Below are 23,844 nucleotides of genomic sequence, written 5' to 3' on the forward strand. Positions count from 1 at the left end.
ATTCTACTGTCCATGAAACTTTTTATAGGAAATAGGAGATGAAGAAAATAAGATGATAAAATTTTTAGCCTGAGTGGGTTTATTTCTGTTTAGGATTCTTTGCAAAACAATCTGTTTCGATAACACCATAACATTGGGCATCTAGGTGAAACGTGACCCTTTGTGATTTTAATTTTGTGACACTATATTTTGAGCTCACTCCCTATCCAGGGGTCAAAAAAATATTATATTATTTCCTGTAAGTTTTCCATACCCGATCAATAATCTCTTCCATTTAGTTTTAGAGACAAGACTAATATATTGCTTTATCTGTCAAAGGCCATTTGGCTAGGAGAGTTTTGTGAGTGTGAATGAGAAAACTAGAAATCCTTGTGACACTGAGGCTAAATACTTCTATATTTCCTCAATTTTCTTTCTCTTCTTTCTTCTTTCTTACAGACTGAAGTTTCAGACATGTACAATGTTCTGAAAAATAAGATAAAAGATATGAAAAATATGTTTTTAAATCTTGCTTAAGCATAGTTAAGAGGTATATGTAAGTTTCAGGAAAAATAAATTCTCACCAGATTAGTCAGACATGCAGAGAAATTCTTAAAACTTCTGCATAAGCTTGGGCACATTTTTATTTTTAAATGTAGATTTAGATGCAGTGAAAAAATTTGACTGTTACCCTGATGGATGGAATCCTGATGGAGTATTGAAAAAGCTGGAAGAATATTCAGTGTTTCTAGTTCCTATTTTTGGTTTAGTAATTATGAAAATTATATACTATCAGTTGGCTTTATGATAGAAATATCCCATTGAAAGTGGACTGTGCTTAGAGAGAGTTCCAAAATTTTCAGGATGGATTTCTGTGTGAGTTTGAATTCTGTATATTGCTGCAAATTTTATTGAACATACCAAGATTCAAATACATATTAAAAAAATCTGATCACCAGAAAAATTGTGGTTGGTTCTTATATTCACCAGAAGAGTGTCTATGTCTAACATGATAGCAATAGCCGTTTGAGCTGCTCTGATTAATAAGCCTGTATTCCTTCTAGCACTGAATTTCTACAAGTAAATTGTCAGTTTTGGAAATTTTGTATACATAAAACCCACACATACAATACTTCTTTATCTTACTTTGTTTATTTGTAGCCCTATTTTTAATGTACTTTTAATGTTTTGAACTTGCTATGCAAGGATATCAAAGTACCTAAAATTTCCAATAAGCTTTCAGTGTCAAGGTACCTGTCTTCATTAGCCATTGAGGATCCCATTAAAAGTTACTCAGCTTTTCCTGAACCATCACAATTTGAAGCTGTTCTTAAATTAGGTAAATTTTTGTGAGCTAGTATATTAGAATAATATCCAATGAAAGCTGGTTTTATGAGGGCAGTTTTAGAAGATAGCCCAGAAAAGTAGTGTCACAAATCAGAAAGGAGCTTTTCAATCAGTGAATAAATTAACTTACTGTAAGCAGATTTTAATTGAAACAAAATGTGTCTAATGCAAATATGTCAATGTATTTAATTCCGTGTCTACTCTGTGAAGCTGGAATCAACAATTTATGAGAATCTGATTATTAGAACTAGCATCATAACATGATAAAAAGGGGTTTTTTTCTGAAATAAATATTAATTAATGGAGAATTTCATTGAAGTGAAAAAGTAATTATACAGCGAAAGGCAGTTGGTGGAGGCACAATGGCAAAGCAAAAAAATAATATTGCAAGGTCAATTTGATTTTCTGTAATATATCTAGACTATCTAGCATACAAGTTGATCAGAGATTTATGAAAAAAAATTCTAAAAAATAGATATGCTTCTCAAACAAAGCAGAACAAACCCAAAAAGCTCCAAACCTCAAAACAATCTCAAAGACAAAGAAATCCCCACATAAAATACCTACTTTTAAAATCTAAAAAAAGATTGATTTTCTAAGTTGCAGGCCAGCAGCGTGTCTTTTAATACCTTTTTCTTTAGATATTACTGACTTTAACGAGGTGTTAGTTCAAAAGAAAAAAAAATTATTTATTTAGAACAGAGCCATAGGACATAAATTAATAAAAGAATTAGAGAAGGTTGACATAAAGCAGAATTCTATTTTGAAATAAATACATACTGTTTCACGGATTAGTTATGTTTTATACCACTTAACATTTTGTTTTCTTCTGCAAACATGAACTTTGCAATGCTGTACATATAATCTGTAATCATCTTTTTTGCTGAAGATTAATTAAAGTCTGCGTCATTAGTCCTTTCTAAGAGCAGACAAATTTAAAACAAGAGAAAAAGATTTATTATTAATGCTCATAACTCTTTTATCTACATTTCAAAATCATCAATATACATTTATTTTTGTCATTTTACCTGCAAAATTTGAATATGTGAAAACTCTGAAATCCACAAACATTGTACAATTTTTGCAGGATAATAGAAAAATAGGCTATTTAGAGATTCATTCTTTAGAATGTGGGGTTTTCCCTCTATTTAGGATCAGATTTGCATTTAATCTCTGGATTATACCAGCTTTATGCCTCTCATTTGCATTCCCAGGTGTATTTTCTTGTTGCATGCAGGTACAAAAGTATTCACTGTGTATGCTGAGTAGGATCTTTCTGTAATTACTTATGAATTGCTCGTGCAGAAGGACTTTTCATGTGCTGTGATAAGTCTTGAATGCTGAGCCAATATGACAGTAGCAGTCAGGTCTTTATTGTGGATGTGGTTGATGAAGTTGCAGTGATCACAATCATATTGATTTTTTGAACTTGAGAACAGATGAAAGGAAATAGACTACCAAAGACCAAATAATGACCCACTGTTCCTTGTAATTAGGTTTTTGCTATTTGTCCCTAAGGTGTATAAGAGTATGATGAGGTATTTTATTGCAAAAAATATTATAGCATATACCATCATTTCTAAAGTTCAGAAGGAAGATTGAGAAAGTACTTCAAATATCTTTCACCTGGAAATATTAACATTTTTTTTTTAAGGATATGTGTAAACCTATACATATATAAAACTGTAGAACTTAAATAAAAATATCATAACATTCTTAATTGTATATTATGAGCACATTCTGCAAAGGGTTATGCTGTCAGTTGACTTTTGCTATTGCAAGAAATACAATGAAGATAATTTTATTCTTGGATTAGTAGAGTTTATGACATGATGAGACATTACAGGATCCTGTGAAATCACAGAAAATAGAATATGTAAGAAATACATTTCAAAAAAATATAATTAGAAATATATATTTTTTTACTTTTTTCTTCTCCCATGCTGTTAGTACTTATTCCATTATTCCAGATAAGTGCGGATGACCATATAGGCTGAAAGATTTATATTGAGGGCTTTTTCCTCTTTCTGTGATTGGAAAGATACAAACCACCCTGAACACTTGTACAAGGTAATGACATATAACTTGTCAAATAAGTGGTTGATTTTAAAATAAGTGAGAATGAGAAATTGATAAGGAAGTCCAGGAAATCAGGCACAACTTAACCTTCTATCAGAATAGGAAACCATGCTAGTGGGTAGAGAAACTGTCTTTGAAACCAGACTGTCATGCAATCAAAGTCAGACATTGAAGCCTCCAAAGATGCATTTCTAAATATTCTCAATTTCTTCCTACTGTTGAGAAATACATTCAGTGCAGGCAGCTCCATGTGAGAGCTGCAGGTTGAGCTCTGGCTGGCCAGGAGTCCTAGGCAAGAGGCCTGGAACTGCCAGTCCTTTGCATAACAAAGGACACGGGGACCTGTGGCCCAGCCAGGTGACTGGACGCTGGCGTGGCTGTAACTGAGGAGGACATAAAAGCCGCACTAGTCATAATCCATAGTTGAGAAAGGTAGAAAGATTTTTTTATTTTCTCTACTGTTATTCTTATACTTGTTCACAATGGCTGTGGCCTAATTTAAGATTGGCTGCTTAGCAAACAATGACATGGCTGTCTAACAAACAATGACCATTCAGGCAGTAAACAATCAGCTATACAAGCAAAAGTATAGCTGCTACATATTATCCACAAGTTCTTCCTTGTACACTCTCAATGTCCCATAACAAGAACATCCTCCCCTCGTGTCCAGAACATCTTCTCTTATTAATTATCTTCATGGCCTTCTCTGTCAGTTTTACTAAAGCTGCAAAATTTCACTGCAATATTCTCACGGGTAAATTCTGACTAGTTTCAAGTCTAATTCTAAGGGTTTGTTAGTCCAGCTGTCAATCTCCTCACACTGGGAGACACAGCAGGAGCTGATGATCCCAAGACTTTCCAGCATTTAGACTGTGAGGGCATATAAGCCCAGGGATTCCTTTGTCCTGGGTCCCTGCTTGCAGGCACCAGCTTGAGCTGTTTTTTTTTTTTTATTTAATTATTACACCGTGGTTAAATTATTTAAGGGATAAGGATGTCTGAGACTCTGCTGTGGGAAAGCTGGGGTTGAGCTGATGAGAAAACCTGGTCTCACTGTGTGAATGGGGGGGGTGTGGCTGCAGAGGGTCTTCTGTCCCAGCTCAGGTGGTGTGACTGTGACTGCTAGAGTGGCTCCTGGATGATCAGACAGGGAAGTTTCCTTAACACTAGTTATATCTTTAAATTAAATTTTCCTCTCATAATTAAGATTTAAGGTCTTGCTTAAGAACGACAAAGTGTCCTGTTCAGAAAAAAATAATTCAAAATTTTCTTACTCACTTCAGGTTGTATTCTAAATCTTTAACATTTTATTTGCTAAAATGGAATTCAGATCTTCAATCAAAGGTCAAGCAGATGGGAGAAATACTGCCGCTGTTCTTATTTCAGGGAAACTTGTGTTTAAACTACCTGCTAAATAGATTTCCTGTGTCCATTTCTGACAAAATTTCAAGTTATCTGAAAGTTTCACCTGCAATAAGTTAAAACCAAGCTGCAATAAATGGCTATCCACCTAATTAATTTTCATATACTTTCAGGTCCTTAACACAGTAAATATTCTACCAAATAGCATTATTAAGAATGTTCTGAGAGATATAAAAGGTTCTACCACTTCAAAATTTTATACCAGGGAATACGTGTTTATTCTGTCAATAAAAGAATGCATTTTCTTTCCTATATAATGACAATGTAATGACAGGAAGTGTGGCAACCATATCAGTGTAATTTGGAGTGCTTTTCCTATTTCTTTTTTCTCTTGGCATTTTGTAAAAATTTGTCATTGTTTCATGTTCTACTTTGCTATTTTGCTTCGAATTGGAGATCAAACTAGGAGGCATTGAAGCAAAAGAGGAAATCCTTTATTTTCTTTTGTCTTTTTGTGTAAGAAAAAAATTACAATTTAAAATATAAATTTACCTCTCTAGTTCACTTTTTCTAGATTAAAAACAAATCAAAAAAATTTTTGTTAGTGTAAAGTCTTATTTGATAATATATGAAATAAACTATTTGCTTTGTTTGGATGTTAAAACAAGTACTTTGAGGAGGGAGAAAATAATTTGCATTTGTTTTGTCTTTACTTAAAATTGCCTACACATATCTGTAAACCAAACCCCTGTCAAAATTCACTAGACCACTAAATGTTAGAAAAAGAATTTAAGCAGCTATGTCTTATTTAAAATACTAGTGTATTTTGAAGAAAAAACCTAACTGATTTTTAAAAAAGTTAGATGAACGTTATTTATAGCTTACTGGTGCTCGTATCTTATTCCCTATTGGAATGCATTTTTGAGGGTCAAAAAATATATCTGTACTCTTTTCTTAATTGCACCCCAGAGTGGAGTTAGGAATGTGTCAAGAAGTAAGAAAACATGAGCATTAGTAAGCATACAATGCAATTTAACAGTTCATAAAACAGTAAAATTTAATCCCAGGCTGAGAGATTTATTAAATCTCACTTAGCAAAATGGTTTTGTGGGATGTGTTAGCAAGTGAGAATTAAGTGAAATGATTTCAGGGGCAATAGACTTTATTAGCTGAGGAGGGGAGGAACTAGTTTTGCAAGCCATTTCTTCTTAATTTCATTCACTTGTTATAATTGCCTTGAGTGTGGGAGAGCTTTCTGTGAGTAGTAGTAGTGTGTTGGGTCTCTGGAATTTGTGTGCATAATGCTGCATTTGTCAGGCATCATCAAACGGAAATGTCTTTTGTTGATGGGCTTGTGCAGAAGTTCTTCTAATGGTTGTTGAAGATATTTCATTCTAATACAATTTAAGCCCCTATCTGTAATATAAAATGGCTCCTATTGGGTTTGTAAGGGCTTTTTTGTTTGCTTTGTAATATTTTTTATCCATGCTTCCTTTCTATGCTCTTTAGCACACCTGGGAAAGACAAAGAAAAATTACCCTCTTGTTCTGGACCTTCTTGAAAAATCTCTTTTTAGGGCAGATTTGAAAGTATAGTTTGGAGGTAGCTGATCAAGCATATGTAGTGACTTGAGTAGGGTAATGTTAGCACTATTGGCACCATGTTATATGAGACTTCGGGGGAAAATGTTCTTATGTTACTAGTTACTCAGTTTTGTGGGTTAAAATCACATTGTCCTAACATAATTCAAGATCTAGCCCTTAAAATCAAGCAATAGTAGAATCTATAATAAAGAAACTACAGAGTCTTATAAGTAAATCCTAGCTTATTTTTATATGTAACCTATCATTGTTTCTGTAGTTTATATCCAGTAATTTTTAAACTCAACTTTTAAATTTTTTATCAAACAGAAAAAACTTTAAGGAAAGTAATAGTGCCAGTAATGACACCTCTCCTGAACTGTAGGTAGTCTTCACTTCTTGAAGTATCATCAGACTTTTCTTACATCATTTTTTTTTAAGTTGTTCAAAAGAAAGGAAGAAGAGGCAGCTTCTATAAGAAAATCAGTCTTCAAAGGAAAATAGTGATAATAATAAAAAAAACAAACCTAGAAAGAGGCCTACATCTGTTCACTGTACTCACAATGGAAATAACCTAAAATATAAGAGTAATATGGGGAAAAATGAAAGGCAGGTTGTAGAACAAAAAATGAAAGTGTTTTGTTTGTTTGTGAAATATGCCATTTATTAAAGGTCTTCTAACTAATAATTATGTGTGTTAAATTGTCACTAAATATAAAAGAGAAGAATAAGTAATTATCAAAAGAGGAGTACTGCTTAGCAGGCTAAGGAGATTATAGGACATTTGATAGTTTTGAAATGAGTAAGTATTCCACTGTAAATCCTTATGGTGCAGTGACGCCAAAATAATGTTCCTTTTCCCTAAAATAGTTATGCTGGGGAGGGAGGAGATTTGGTTAAGATGTCCTGTTCATTATACCTCCAGTATCTACTACTTGCTCAGGCTGTTAGATTAAAGTAAAACAGCTTCTGTTCTTACTCTCCAAATTGTACTACATCATCTCTGTCCTTCATAAACCTGACTACAAACAGACTGGATATATAAAAAAACCCAAATCCAACAACCTGAGTTTGCATCCGGTGTTCTATCTATTACTGTTGTGTAAGAAATAAAATATAATTTATAAAGGCCAATGGAAAATTCATTCCTTATTGAACATGCCCCGCCTTGTGTATTTACACTCCTTTTGCCAAGTAGGAATGCAACATTCTCATTCTGTTCTAAACTCTTGGAAGACTTAAATAAATAGAATAATAAATACAAGCTTAGCAAGAAGAACTTGTTGCAGTATGAAACGGGCATCTTAACACTTAAACCAGTGACCACAGTCTGTCTGAATTATTTCAAATGATATTATGGTCTGAAATCCAGTCAGTAACAAATGTACATGATGAAATAAGTTTCACAATGGATTAAAGACTTGATATGAATTTCTTTTAATGTGTTCATACCTTTTCAAGGACTTTGTTAATAAAAAGTGAAAGTGTTTCACTTCTATGCATTTATTGAATAATTTTGTCATGGTCACCTAGGAAACAAATGCAGGTATACATTTGTGAGCATTTGCAGTTTCATTGCATTCTTGATGCAGCTAAGGAAGTCATACTTGAAAGAACTTAAGCATCATTTTAATTAATGCACAAAATTTTTCAGAATACATTAGTGACCATCAGACACTAAGCAAAACCCTATAAACAGTTTGACCTTTAAAATGTTGTTGGATTTATCTCACAAGCATAAAGGTTGACTGACTAGGTAGGAAGACAAAGATGATCTTGAGAAAAATGAGCTGCATATGGAAATTATAAGCTCTTCTACTTACTGTATTACTATTATTCAGATAATATACAGGTAAAGATAACATAAGAACTAAAATGTAGTGAAGTATATGCATACTTTACTAATCATCAGAATAAGCTTGTCTCATGCTATGCATTAAATGAACGGTACAATATCTTCCATTGAAATTTTTAATGATCCAATTCAGTTTAATACAAAACTAAGTAGAGAATAAGAATACTACGTATCAAGGTTAATTTTTTACTTTTAGTTTGCATAGGACATTTTCTTCTAGAACATTTAAAGAACTGTTCAGGCTTTTTTAAAGAATTTTAGCAACATATTTGTCTTTGCATGAAAATCTAGATATACTTATTTTATGATGTGTTTGTAACTTGACAATAATGACTGTAGTAACTGGTAGATGCAGATTCAGGTTTATCCATCTGATAGGACAGGGCTTGTCAACTGAGTTACGGATATGACACTATTGCATTTTCTTCCTCATTTGCTTTGTCTTTGATGAGGAAATAGATTTTGACAACATGTTTCCAGAATCATAGAATCATAGAATGTTAAGGAGTTGGAATGAACCTTAAAGATTATCTAGTCCCAGCCCTGCCTGCCGTGGACCAGGTTGCTCAGAGCTCCATTCAAACCGGCCTTGAACACTTCCAGCTATGGGAACATCCACAACATCTCTGAGGAACCTGTTCCAGTGCCTCACCATATATATCTACCAGAGCTTATCATGTGCCTTTGACATCTTTGGGTGTTTTTGTCATCCTACAGGCTTCCACCTCGGTGGCTTATAGAATTTGACAGAAAGCCACGTTGTTCTGCATCTGGCATAATGTCCATTTGATTCCTTCTGACGAATCTTAGCAGTTCTACTTCCAAATTTGCATCTAATTAATCAGTTGGTGCTGGTATTGAAATTCTGATTGCTTCTTTGTGGGCTTTTTTTGCTAAAGTCTCATAGCAATTTCAATTTTCCTTCATTGGTACAAGGACTGCAGTTTTAGAAGTAAAATTGATTTAAAAAACAGTTTGCATTTCTGAGCCAGATTTATGTGTTGTACTTATTGTGTAGTTTATTTAAAAAGCTGTTGTCTAGACTTCAACTACTGCCAAGTCTTGCTTCTAGAATATTAAACTTTGCATGACGCTTACTCAGCATGTCATTCCAACTTTTTGGTGTTTCACTGCCTCCTTGTCAAATATCAGCTTGCCTTAAAAGCATTTTAATGCCTTGAAGATAATGAACAATTTGGCAGCAAAAATATTTTCTGACTGATTTGGAGCCCCTGCATAAACTGCTTGGAGTCTGAGATCATTGAAACCTATTATACTGGCTATTTAAAAATTAGGATTTATTTCTGTTTGAATTTTGAAACGTCTCCCTGGGAGAGCCATTTAAATGTGAGCATATATTTTTCTCTTTAACAGTAGCTTATGGGCTATAATGGTGGAATATTTTTGCATTTTTATGTTTAGTTTTATTGTAAAGAGCCTTGGGATGCCTTTGCATGAAAGGCACTATATAAGCTCATTTTGTATTGTATTGTATTGTATTGTGACAAGTGCAATAATCTCCAGGTTTCCTATCCATTAAAGAACTAATTTCACAGCTCACTAATTACATGAATGAGAAGGGGAAATAGGTCCTTTTTCTCTAAGGTATGCTGAGCAGATGGCATAGCACTGATTTCCACCAGCTGAATCTAAGGTCCTCTTGTGCCTTTGGTTCCGAGGCTTGCCTCTGTTTGTCAAAGAGAAGAGCAGAGAGATGTCACGTTCTTGTACAGCATGACAGTGTGTACAGAGAGGCTGTCTCTGTCCTGTGCTAATACAGCATCACAGCACACACTACATCTAAGCCTATTTATTTAGGATGGGACATGAAAACTATTAAAATTAATAGTGCATTTTGATGTAATTCTAATATACCTCTGATTTATTGAAGATACTGATTAGTTCTGCCATAGGGATTTGAACTGATGCACATTCAAAAGTTAGTAATAAATCAATTGGGTACCGTTGGGATGGTATCTTGTCTGTAATTTCAAAAAAACCCCCATTACTTCCTGAACCTGTACACTTTCCTTTATAGCTAAGGTTTTGTCAACTTGTTTCTCTTTTTCTTTCCCATCACTCATGAAAATAACCAGCTTAAATCAACCATGCACACAGTGATTTATATAGCTCTCTAACGCACTGCTTTTTAAAGTAACGTGAGTCATCAGATACCAGTGTACTCCCATGATCCTGAAAAGTAGCTATTTGAGTCCTTTTTACAGCATTAAGAAGAGAAAAGCTGAGAATGACTGAAGATCTCAACATAAGTCTTGTAGGACTTGGCAAAAAGGCTATATTTTACAGTGCTGCACAAGCAGTTGGACCGTTTTTCCCTTTAGCTTAATGAGCAGTGCTAATTTGTTGTTTCCTTCTCTCTCTGCTGGCCTGTCTCCTGTGTTTGCTTGGTGCTCATGGCTCTGATGTTCTCATTTCAGACGGATGCAGCACTAATGTATGATGCAGTTCATGTGGTGTCCGTGGCTGTCCAGCAGTTCCCACAGATGACGGTCAGTTCACTGCAGTGCAACCGCCATAAACCATGGCGCTTTGGGACCCGCTTTATGAGTCTCATTAAGGAGGTGAGTCACTAATAAAGGATCCTGCTACCCTGCTTTCTTTTCTCCCAATTCCCATTTCCTTTTGCTTTCACTCTGCTTTGTTTCTTTTTTTTTCAGTAGACGGTAATTTCTTATCTTATGTATAAAGAGTTTAACAAGCAAGACGGCATTTTTGTTTGAAAGTGGGTTTTCCTGAAGTATTACGTGGAACAAAAAAAATATGAAAGGGTGAAATAACTGCATTTTAAATAAAACTTATGTTTGTAGATAATTGGGTCTGTGTGGAGCATTTGTGGCATAAAAACCTAAACACCTAAAACTCTAAACTGTAGACTGGTTGAGAGAAGTTCAGTGACTAAATACTGGCATAAGTTCACAGGGGCCAGGAATAAATTCTACTTCCTGGTTTAAATTTTTTTTTTCATTTTCTATGGTGAATTCCTATACATCTCCTCGATTCTCCAATATGCTCTTTAGATACTGATAGTGATAGTAAACCTAGGAGATTAAAGGTGCTAAGGTGAACTGTGTAGACTATTCAAGTCTCTCATACTGTAACTCCTAATGCAGTGTTATTCAATCTAGATATGCAAAATATTATGATGAGGAGAATTATTTGCAATGGAACGTATTTTTTTTTTCAATATTGATTCCTTCTAGGATGATAATTTTATTTCCCACATTTCCTCTCCGCCTTTGTATTGTTTCAGAACTAGGGTAGATTTTCAGTTATAAAGAAATGAGGCTATTGCACTTTATTAAAAGTGAGGAATAAGCTCAGGAAGGCTGGCCCACTGACCTTAAATTTTGCTGTCTCAATGTGGTTTCAGGGGAATCAGCATCTTGCAAAAGCAAGACTTTATTTGAATGAAATTTCCTGAGAAAGAAACAAAGTCCAGCATTAATGAAACAGAGAAACTTGAGGGTTGGGGAGAGGGAGGTATGTAGGGAAGCAGAAGTGGAAATTCATGCATGAATAATAGTGGAATGAAAACAAAACAGCCTTTTATCTCATTCAGTAGAAGAGTCTATTGCCTGGCATGGAAAGTTTAAAAAAATGTCTACAAAGACTGAAGGAATGTTTGATTTCATTAGGAAAAATTAAATACAAAATATTTAAAACCAAAAATCAGCTACAAGGTAAATTATTTACTTGAAATGAATAATTAATGATCCCACTTTGGCAGGTGTAAAGTTTGTCCTTTTTGGGAATACAAAGAAGGAAGAGGTACTTATTTATAGAAATTGTTTTTTCTTTCTCCATAGGCCCACTGGGAAGGCCTCACAGGCAGAATAACTTTCAACAAAACCAATGGGTTAAGGACAGATTTTGATTTGGATGTCATCAGCCTCAAGGAAGAAGGTCTTGAAAAGGTGTGTAAGACATTTGTCTCCAAGGAGGTGCGAAACAAAACCAAACAAAACTTACTCCTTAAAAACATTTACAATAGCACTTCATGTGTTACGTAAAACAGAGTACCTGCTCTCAACTCAGTATCTCTATAAATGGTACTAAAAAGTTAAGATTTGGTATCCTGACAGGTTTAGCTGTATTCTGATGTTAATGTTTCTTGTACAGAGGTGGAGTGAGAGACCAAAGAATTGGGAAATGCTCTTTCCATGTAGCTTAATATTTTCTATATTTGAACTTAAGACTTTGGGAGGCATGTACAGATATTTTGCCTGCCTATATTACCCCATCACGGTCTGAAATCAGATCATCTTCCCTCCAGCCACCTTACCATGAAGAGATTATTGCAGGAAGCTACAGTGTCTCGTTGTTGTGATCAGCAGGCAAAGGTTTTGCAACTTGCCTTGTAGTTTGCATTTAGATCTAGTGTTCAGTGTTCTGCAAGAACTATGTTTTCCTTCATCTTCAGATAAAGTTCTATCAGCTGTTGTCCCAAGGTGATAATTGTGGGCACAAATAAAAACAGAAATTAAGGGAAGAGACCATACTTCAGAGTTGCATTTCCTTTCTTCTGTAAATCACTAAATGGAGAAGCTAGCATAAGCAACATATTTCTCCAAGACTTCTTCTCATAAGACTAGCTTTCTAATATTGGAATATTTCTCTTACTGGGAAGATTTGTGAAAGTTCAGAAACCGTGAGCTTGTCTTGACACACTTACATAGGTAATAAGATTTTTGTTGTCCAGTGGAAAACCTGTGATTCAAAAACTAAACTACATTTTAAAATGCTCAGCAAAACACTGACAGTGGATTTCTCCTATGAAATTTCCCATGAAGTGAGCTCTGGAAACCTAAGGGGGAAAAAGAGTATATAGTAGTGATTAGACTTGAAAAGCAAATTAGTATTGTGGACAAATAGAATAGGTACAGTGCAACCTGTCTTCCTTACTGGAAACAGAAATGGAAGAATTGATGTCATGGTATAACTAAATAAGTCAGCAGTAGCTGAAGAGTCTGAATGTAAGTGACTACTGCTGAAAATGAGGAAAGGAAGTCTTTGTAATTTAAGATGGCTTTAGGAACATTAGGCGGGATTTGGGAACCACAAAGCAACATGAGATTTCTGGAAAATAAAATTGACATTGTCTCCATTGACAGTATGCTAGGAGATATATACATCAGTGAAAATATAGAGATAAAACAAGAAAGCTCTACAGAGAAATACGGAAGACAATAAAATTCAACAGGAAATACAGTAGTACTCTAGAACACACAATAGAAAAAAGGAACTTGGGAAACAGTTATATTGAAAGTTAAGTAAGAGACAACAGAAATAGTTGTTGAAGCATATGGATGTTTAAAAACAACCACCATGTGCTTGAGCTATATACAAAGATTTTCATAGAAAAGGAAGATATTTTTGATACCTTCATGGTTTATTTTGGTCATATGACAAATTGAAGTGATAATATTATTTTTTCACCAAAAAGTGCAGTCAATCTTTGGAATGAGCAGTAAGAATCAGTTACTATATATAAGCAAAACCAGAGCAGTTTCTCTGGGGTGTAAGGAGATGAGATTAGGAAAAGAAAAATTCAAGTGTATGCACATTTTATTGAATTGCTTACTAAATATATGGAACGTGTGGTGTACTTTACTGAGAAAGATAAATCAGTGCCAATGGATAAATGTTTCTCTTTGAACAAAACTTCATTTTTCTGAAAGAATGCAAACCTTATTCATCTTGAATTCAGAGTGAATGATTAAATTCTGGAGCAGGACACTTCCTAGTAGAAAGAGTACATTTTAGCCAGCTCTTTTATTTAAAAGAACTGTCTCAAAGTTGGGTCTTTTTCCTCCAAGACAGAATTCTGTTAACGCTGTGATGAATCACCCTTCTCTCAGTCCCCTACCTCCCTCCACATGTGCACTGCATCTCTCTATATCACACTCTTTCTCTCCTGCTTCCTGCTACTCCCTCCTTTCGTTTCTTCCTTCCTCTACCAGTCCTTAGTCTCTCCCTCCAGACCCTCCCTGCCTGTTTGCCTTTCCATCTAATCCTTCTCCCCTGTACCTATTAATCTCTCTCCATGCCCTTTCTCTCTATTTTCTTCTTCCTTTAGTAGCCTTTTCACATCTTTGTCCTTATCTTGTATGTTTTCAATGTTCTTTCCAAACCATCTTGTCAGACATCTCTGTCTATGTTGCTAGAGCTCCTGAACAGCCTTTTTTTCCTTTTCTTCTGTACATCCAAGTGGGATGAGAAAAGGTGGGGAGATGAGAATTCTGTGCACCATAATATGTATATCATGTTTCCATACTGTAAGCTGTTATTATTTCTTCTAACCTCTTTCCAAATAAGGGGAAAATATTTGTTTTGTCAAGGACAACAGTTTAACTCAACAACTTTAGCTGTAATCAATGAGGAGAAAAATGTTGATGGAAGGAAAAAAGAAAAATTATTGTGAAGAATTGCTAGAAGACATATTTTTTAACTTAGATTTTGTAAAAATATGTCCTAGACAAATTACCAGGTTAGTAAAATGGGAAATGACCTAAAGTGTTGTAAGTTCAATGACTGTTGAAGTCAGTGACAACAGAAAAATTCCTCATTGATTTAAAAAAAATGCTATGTGTGATCTCGGATTTTACATAAAATACTTGTTCCTGAAACTCTTGAATGAGAGGTGATAATCAGGCATCAGTCAATAAGAAGTATGTGTTTCCAAATAAAAATTCATGTCTGCCAAAAATGATAGCTCCTTGTAAGATGAAAATGACAAAATTAAGAGCTGATTAAAGTGCTGCTAATGTAATATACCAAAAAATTTTATTACAGTTGCTTTGGACAGACTGAAACTATTCATGATTAAGCACGGTGAAAATCCAAAACTGTGACACTCCAGCATAATAAATTATAATTTAAATTGCAATCAATCAGTCTTTACACTGCGGCTGCATTGTGAGGAAAATTATTTTATACTTCAAGGAGATAACAAACACCTGAATTTAATATCTCTTTTGAAATGAAAATTTATCACTGAAGAAGAATCACATATCCTGAATAAGAGATGCTACAACTGGCTTGAAGCCTTGCTCAGAAACCTTCACATAGGATGAACATAAATAACACAAAATTAGTTGTAATTCATTGTCCAGCATATTTGAGAAAAATCTTGTTTTATTTTGTATCTTTAATAATGAGCTGGGAAAAAAAAAAACAGCAAATAGCATAAAAACCAGGTTTTTTAAGAGAGAAAAAAAAGAAGAAAGACATAGTAAATCTCTGGGAACCAGAAATATTGAAGTATTGTTATTAATGTTATATTTGGCACTGAAGGCATTAATATTAATATTACTGAAGAAAGCAAAATCAATTAAGCAATTTGAAAATGGGAAATACAGAAATATGAATAAACAATATTATTCCTAATGAAGTATAATTATTTCCTTGATGTAATCACCACTACTACTAACTACTTCACAAAAGTAAATGAAGAAGGTATACATAGACAACTCTTTGAGAGTTGAGTATGGCTCTGGTTTTGGCTGCTTAGTTAGTTGGTACCACTGCAGAAAGGCAACGATCCTTCCTAATATAATGATTGTGGCACTTCACCGTGAGTCATATTCACAGTTTTGATTGACTCAGAGCAAAAATAATGTTAATTTCCTCAGGAGAACTTTGAAGAAAAATCAAAAAGAATAATAGTTGAAAGTATACTTATCTGCCCATGAAGTTAAATCACTTTTCAAACATGCTGAAGTAAGAAAGCTACTGAATTTTTGTGACTAGCATCTCATGAGACCGAATCTCAGTAAAGTGCTCTAGAGCATGTGTAAACTCAGCAAATTTTAAGTTTTGTGAATGTACAATGCTTCTTTTTCGGGGGGAGGATGGTGAAATATTGTAATGGTTTTGACTTGGCCAGAGTTAAATTCCTTCATATAAGCTTGTATGGGGCTATGATTTGGATTTGAGCTGAAAACAGTGTTGATAACTCAGGAATGTTTCAGCAATTGCTAAGCAGCTCTTACACAGAGTCAAAGTCTCCTTAGCCTGCAGAGCTACGAAGTGATTCTGGGTGGGGATGTCTGGTTTTGAGGTACTGCAGTAACCTGATAGTTACCTGAAAGTTAAATATTTGGAAGCTTGGATGCAAGTTTTTAACCATTCACATGAAGTTGGGAAATTGTATTCCATGTCCTTGAGGACCCCCGCAATTACCATGTTACAGAATACTCTGTGATATTCAGTGGTGGGTGTAGCTCTTGGAATTGTTTCAACTTAAATAAGACGATTCTTGCCTAAGCTAATCCTTTCTATCATTTTTCTTTGTCTCACTGTGGAGCACATGTTCATGGGTACACCTGGTTAGGATGCTGTACTTTGGATAATAAGTGTTAAAATGTTCAATTGGCATGGTCACTTCAGAATAGTTTAGCCATTTAGGGGAATTGGAAAGAAGAATAGGAGATTGAGGGCTTGACAATATAGTCACTTCCTGGGACTATATTTACAGTGTGAACATTCTCTCTAAAATGTATCTATAAATACCTGTTTCACTTTTTAGGAAAATTTTTAAGTTTGTTTAAAATAAACGTAATGCAATAAATTAAATTGTAGCTTGTTTGAATTTCAGTTATTACTATTTTGATGTGTTTTTTCTACATTTTTGGCATTTAAACTTTTCTAATAAAAAGACACTGGCAATTCTATTAAAAAAAATCTAGTTCAAAAAGCTACTTAAAAATTAGAACACTGTGCTGAAACAAATAAAAAATAATTAACTTGCTTCACTATTTATGCAAATTTTTTTAGAAGAAGCAGCTTTGAAAACACATTTGTGTGATTTAGGAGCTATACATAGCAGTAATACATAAGAAGCTGTGGTGCAAATTGTTGAGTTTGAGCTCATCAATAAAGATAATCCAAAGAATGTCTAATTTTGAACCTCTGACTTTTGGTCCATTTCTTAGATTTTTGATTAACAAAAGAAGCAACAAAAGTACAATTAACCTAATTTAGAAAAATAATGCATCAATTTATCAAAACAGAAGTTTCTTTTTAAAGTAATGCTGTTGGTAGTTCTTATAAGTCTGCAGTAGATTAAGTCTGTAGTTAGATAAAATCCAAATTCTAACAGTTGATATTCTTTTGCTTGTGGCTGTGACTATGTTAAAAAGTAGGAGAGGAAGTATTTTAGTTAGCAATGTCTTACCTTTTGCCTATATAAATTTGAATTATGAACATGAGCTTGAACAAAGCATATGATTCAATGAATTTAGGATTTGAAATAGATCATATAAGTTGATGGTGTTTCCTTAGAAATTTTTGTGCTACTTTTGTACCAGAAGTTATATCCCATAGAGGAGATTAGTTCAGCTCCAATTATGCAGCAACAGGTTCAAACTCAGTTCTTTGTCATTCCTTGTTATTCTACTCTAGCTTGGTCTTTGAAATAAAGCAAACACTCTGATTGTCATAATTAACAGAACACTGCAATTAAATGTTAGCAACCCTTTTAAAATTTCTTAATTGTGACCAAGCTGCAAGGCTGAACATTTTGTGTTTTCTGAAAGCTTTTCAATTCACCAAATCAAGTGGTATTAAAACAGTAAATGAGAGAGAAGTTTTTTGGTAGCAAGGCTTGATTTCAATACTTTGAAATGATGGGTTAGATGTTATTTTCCAATTGTATTTCTAAGACACACATATTCTTCCTTTCTTTCATGATTCTTTGATCTGTTTATGAGTTACTGAATGGTCAAGTTTAAAAGAGTGACTCCTTGGAACAGAGTGTTAAGCAGGGAAGACAGACAAAATATTGATTCCTGTGGAACAGAAAGTTGTAGAAAAAGAGAAAAAATTTGTCTTTTCTCTATTACAGCATCCACTGATTCATGCTCTGCTGTAGTCTCAGTTTTAGAAATGGAACTCTTTTTATCCACACCACACTGCATCCAAACTTACTTTACAGCCCTGTGGCAACAAATTACTTAAAAGTATACAAAGAGTCTCTCAGGACTCAGTTGAAAAAATTATTTAAAAAATTTTGTGTGTTTATATACATTCATATATATTTGCAATGAATCCTTACAGACATTTTTAATTTTTGTCTAGGTTTAATTTTAAAATATCTTTACCTGGTATTATAGATATTGTTTAGTAATTGAAATTATTTTTTAAAATCCCATCTAAAAACAAAATAAGACATATTTATGGGGGTTTTTTTTAGGCAATGGAGTAAAACAAACATTCTGATTTCTAAAATGGATAGTTTACTGCTTGACCATTTTAATTGTATAGTGATGAAAATGCAGATAAATTACAGATAAGCCTCATTACCTACTAGTTAGTACTTAAGTCTGTCCTTGACCTGAACCTTAAAACATAACTTTGGATGTTCTTACTTAGATAAAAATCCTATAGACTTTATTTCAAAGTATAAAATGTCAAAATACTCACATGTTGAAGATTTATCTGTAAATGAATTGTTACTGCATTTAGCCTGTTTCTGTCTTCTCCATTACTTTTTCCCAAATACATATTTCGTCCTGCTGTTCTCTCTGATCACAGAAAAGGGTAAATCCATTTGTAGAGACAATGCTCTCTACTCTGCAAATGAATTTCTGCCTGTCAAGTTATCTTCAGATTTGGTTTATCTCGAGAAATGGAAAATTAAGTATTAAGAGTAGCTTTAGATATTTTTTATGTCATTTTTACACTTAATGTCACACTTCACAAAACAATAATTTGAGGTATTGGCAATCATATTTTAAATAAGCAGACTTCAAATGCAATGATAGAGAAAAATGGAACAAAATTTAATACTACCTATTAGCAATCAAATCTTTTTCCCTGTAGCAATCTGTTTTTCCTTACAGTGTTCTTTTCTACATGCTGAAATGTAACTAATGGGCAATTTACACAGTAATTTACTGTTTTATAGGTTGGAACTTGGGATCCGTTGAGCGGCCTTAACATGACAGAGAATCAGAAAGGAAAACCAGTAAACATCACAGATTCCCTGTCCAATCGCTCTTTAATTGTTACTACTATCTTGGTAAGCAATTATATTTGCTTTTCCAGAAATACAGTTGTGCAGAAAAACTGATAGAATGTGATACACTAATTGCAATAGTAATGAACAATCTGCAGTGCGTGTTACCATTACTTAGAATTTACCGTGTCATGAATGAGCTCCAGTTGCTAAACTACTCAGGGATGTTTACTCTTACCTTAATTGTAAGCAAGCCATCCCAATTTTAGAGTTATGTTAATTGATTAGTAATTTAAATTTTCTTACTATTGAATAAAATGTCTTCTTTTTTACAAAGTTACTTACTGCAGCACCATATGAGAGGACAAAGGATAGTGGTTTAAAAAAGTGTTATGTCTGTTGCCTGATGATTCTAGCCAGCAAAAAGTTATTGCTTCTTTTTGCTATTCTAACACCTCAAAGAAAAGTACAAAGTACTTAATATTCATTTAGCATTATTATTACCCAATTATGGAGATGAAATTTTTAGTTGTACAGATATTTAATTGATCTGTCCTTTGAAATAGACCAGAAGAAACAATTTGAGTAACTTCTTTTTTATTTTCATTTTTGGCAAATTTACAGCAGTGAATCAGGTATTTTTTACTTATAACTAAATACATTTATTTATGTAAAAATTAATGTTCATTTATTTCCTCACAGTAATTTTGAAATAGTAATTTTAATTTCAATACAAATGAAAAAGTTTCTAGAAGCTTGTCTGCTGTGTTTGTCTGCTGCCACCATTATGATGAATTTGCAGATATCAAAAAAGAACCCACTCCCTGGCAGTTGTATACTTTATTAAGAAGCTTTTACCTACCGACACATATTTTGACGTTTCAAGCCAGAATGAATCTTTACAGGTGTATAGACACAAATGCCAGTGTGCTTTTAACCTTTCATGTAACATAAGTCATATAATTTCACCCAGTGGGTAACTTTTCATTGCTGTTTACAAATGATAAAAGATCCTTTAAAATCCTTTGTTTCATTTATTCTACTAATTGAAAAATACATACCAGATATACAAATTGGAACATGGATGACTCATTTTCAGATGTAAGTTCTTATGCTAAGACCAGCACAGTTTTGCCACAACTTTCTCTTGTACAATTAGTTATAGTAGTGATACTCTATAGTTATAATTTAGTTTATAAATTTTTAATCCCTTGTTTCTTTTTTATTAATGAAATGTAAATGAATGTCTTATAGTCTCTTATAGTAAAAGCATATCTTCCAGAGTATTAATCTGTCAATTTTCTTCCCACCGACTTTCACAAGTTTCCTATATGTAAAAACTACTGCATCATAAGTAAATTTTCTTAGTAATTCCAGCTGACTTCCCATGCTCTCTACACTGTTGTTGCTTTCTACCCAAATATCCTACCTAGGATTTTTCTTGATGCTTTTCACTAATATATAACTTTTATTCACGTGACTATAATTGTTGCTAGAATCACTGCTTTACAGAATATAGTCCTGTCTCTGTGTGACCTGTTCTCTTCATTACTCAGTGATGAACCAGCCTTTGTATCTGTACTCCTCCATAGACATCACTGTATGCTTGATTCCAGATCAGTGATAACAATACTGGGACAAGGATCAATCCCTGCAAGATTACATAAGAAACACTCAATAACTTAGGATGTTTCAAGTCTGTTTGTGTTTTAACATGTTAGTTGATGAGAATTGAGTTAATATACTCAAAATATCATATTGCTTTTATATAGTGATATTAGTATAATTTTGGTTGAAATAATTAGCTCAAGAAATGGCAAATTGCACAACTGTAAATAGCACTTCTGCCAATGAACTCTGATTTTAATTTGGCAAAACTCACAAAAGAAGACTCCTGAGATTTAAGAGAAAAGCTGCTTTCTGTAATCAAGGATACCCTTTCTTTTAAGACTTAACTTCTTATAATTCTTTTATAAGTATTCATCCTCTTTGCAGGTATTTAAATAATGCAATAAATAAAATAAATATGAAGACTTTAAATTGGTGCTATAAGTTGCTCACTTGTTTTTTTTTCTTCAGTTACTGTTTAGTAAAAGTTTTGGTAGTTGCAGTTATTCTTTTCAGCTCTGAAGAATGGTACTCAGAAGAAGTGGTACAAATTGTAAGAGCTCTACTCAGAATAATAAAAAGGACCCAAACCGTTTTTTGGTGCATAAGCACATATACTAGCTTAATTTGGTAGTTCTATCTTTTTTGTGCTTAAAAAATACATTTATGTTGGACAGAAAGCATATTACCGAATATTCATTTTGTGGCAATGCAAGGGAACAATATAAAATTCTAAAGCTCCTAGAAACATACCTTCTTCATCATCAGCTTCCTTTTCTCTGCTTTTTTGAGTCTATAAAATCTTGCTTGAAACAAAAAGAAAAGGCAATTTTATCATTTAAGCTGTTCATATGGTTTTTCTATTCTGGATTTTTCACTTTAAGAATTCCCTACAATAGTCTATAGTATGCTGCCAGCTGTGGAGCCTTAATCATTTTTCTCTTGTAGTTTGCTTTAATGCTCACTTTTGATTTAAATATCCCAGTCTTTATTTTTAATTCTGTTTCTGAAATTCGGAACAATGCTTTTTCCTCCTATATTTTGCAGTCATTAAGATCTTTACAGCTGTGAGTAAGTACACCCTGCATTTTCAGTGGTGACTGAGTCTCAAAAAGAAGAAAATAGATTGATGGGAAAAATAATAAAAAATAAACTGGGAATCATAAATTCATCTACTGATGAATTAAGTAAGGACTGAGCTATGTGCTCCTTTTGGTCTTGAATTTTTCATAATGCATTTTACAGGTACCTAGCTGAAAGATTATTCCTCGGTTTCTCAACAATTCAGTGCTCTATTCTGGAAAGGGGCAGGGGTTCTCAGGACTTTATCCTGTTTCAGAAATCTACATACATGTAGTTCTTGTGAAGAAACATGTCTGGTTTCCAAGTTCTGGTCCCTTAGCAACCCCAAACACCAGCTGAACATCTCCACTAGAGAGATAGTCAGGTTTTTTTAGAGGAGGGGGGAAATTTGAGAAATAATAATAAGTATGCTGTTTTTATCTTTTATAACCATAGCTTTGGGTATATCAATCTTTTTGATACTATTGCTTTATTTTATTTTAGAACCACCTTCACTGAAACTTCAGAATTTCTTTTTCATTTAAAAGTCTACTTTCTGAATAATCTACATTTAGAAAAACCAAACCAAACAAAAACCCTACAGAAAACAAATTTTCGACGTCAGTAATAAGGGTTTCTTATCATTTGATTCTCCTAAATTGACTCCTTCCAGAACTCTGATACATTTCTTTTCTTTAGACTTTAGATGTAGGTATCTAAATATTTTTTTTCTTGTATATATTCTACTTCAAATTTGAAAGATTTTTAACTTTGGAATTCAATTTCCATGTTTATAAAGGTATGTGCATGGTGCTTAGTTTTTTTATGCTGATTGCATACCAGCCTGTACATATTATCATACTGGCTCCTTTGCCCTGTTCTGCTGAAATAAATGCTTGTTTCCTTTCCTGTGTAGTTTTTATGTACTTTTCTGTATCTGCTTACATCAAAGCTCAGAAAAGCTCACAGTTTTCAAGTTTAATTTTTCCAAGAAATGTGTGAAAGTTATGAAAGGTGTGTGATGTTCTCAATTTAGTAGTTTTTTGTTACTTTGCTCTTGAAAAGAGAAATTACCTTTTTTATTGTACTTCCCTGAAGAAAAAGTGCTTTGAAATAGGAATGAATTAGAAGGAATTAGAAGGAATAATTACAATGAATTTTAAAACAATTTTATTTAGTTCAAAGTATAGTATTTCCACAGTGTATTTTATTTATAAAGGCTGCTTTCTCAAATGGGTAGTGCATAATTTCTCTCCCTTTTCTTTTGGATACCTAAGCATGAGTTTTCAATGGCCAAATTTTAAATTAATGTATATTAAAAGAATATTAAAATTTAAAGAAAAAAATTATCTGTTGTCTTTATAAAGCTGGGTCAGCCATCAATTGTTTTGATTAATAGTAACTAGTAGATTGCTTCACATCTCCCACTAGAATTTTGACTGCCTACTGTGGAAGCCTATTATGTATTACTTATATCTGATATAAATGTTAAGAAGATATGGCAGTCTTTTACCACGCCGGTATCCCACCTTCTAGTGAACAGAAGCAAATAACTAAAAATCTCTGTCCTAGCAGTGGCAAATTTTCAAGATGGTTTTCCTCTTTTCATCATTAGGGCTTCCACTTTCTTTTTTTTTTGGCTTTTTTTTTTTTTTTTTACTTTGTTTTGCTTTTTTCAATATTGGTAGTAATAAATTCTAGATTCTTTAAAAAATATGTTAGTCCATGTTGAAATTATCAAGGAAAAATCCATATGTTTGATTAATATTCGTAAAAAATAAAAGAAGTTGAAATTTAAAACTTGTGATTTCTAGTAATATCTTTATAGTTGAAATATAATATAACTCACAGGAATAATTCAAGTCAGTATGTATTGTCCAAATCTGAAAAGAAAAAGAGAAATTTTAGAATATTTTTTTAGAATAAGTGTGCTTTCATTCAAGCATTAGCTGTACATTTTTGAAATTAAAACCAGTCTGTAAAGATACAATATT

The 23,844-nt window shown here is 33.3% G+C and overlaps 1 protein-coding gene across 8 annotated transcripts in view; it reads left to right on the forward strand.

Moving 5' to 3' along the window:
• The window catches only part of GRIK2 (glutamate ionotropic receptor kainate type subunit 2), a 365,170-nt gene that overhangs the window by 180,965 nt on the left and 160,361 nt on the right, over window positions 1–23,844 (forward strand). For all 8 annotated transcript variants that reach the window (XR_004238656.1, XM_032101332.1, XM_032101330.1 and 5 more), the window contains 3 exons: window positions 10,641–10,784; window positions 12,030–12,137; window positions 19,130–19,243. Coding sequence is in view for 7 of the 8 variants with exons in the window: in XM_032101332.1 (XP_031957223.1) it covers window positions 10,641–10,784; window positions 12,030–12,137; window positions 19,130–19,243 (366 nt within the window). In the remaining variant the exon portion in view is untranslated. The remainder of the gene's footprint in view (window positions 1–10,640; window positions 10,785–12,029; window positions 12,138–19,129; window positions 19,244–23,844) is intronic.

This window comes from Corvus moneduloides, chromosome 3 (assembly GCF_009650955.1).
Source record: "Corvus moneduloides isolate bCorMon1 chromosome 3, bCorMon1.pri, whole genome shotgun sequence".
Lineage (NCBI taxonomy): Eukaryota > Metazoa > Chordata > Aves > Passeriformes > Corvidae > Corvus > Corvus moneduloides.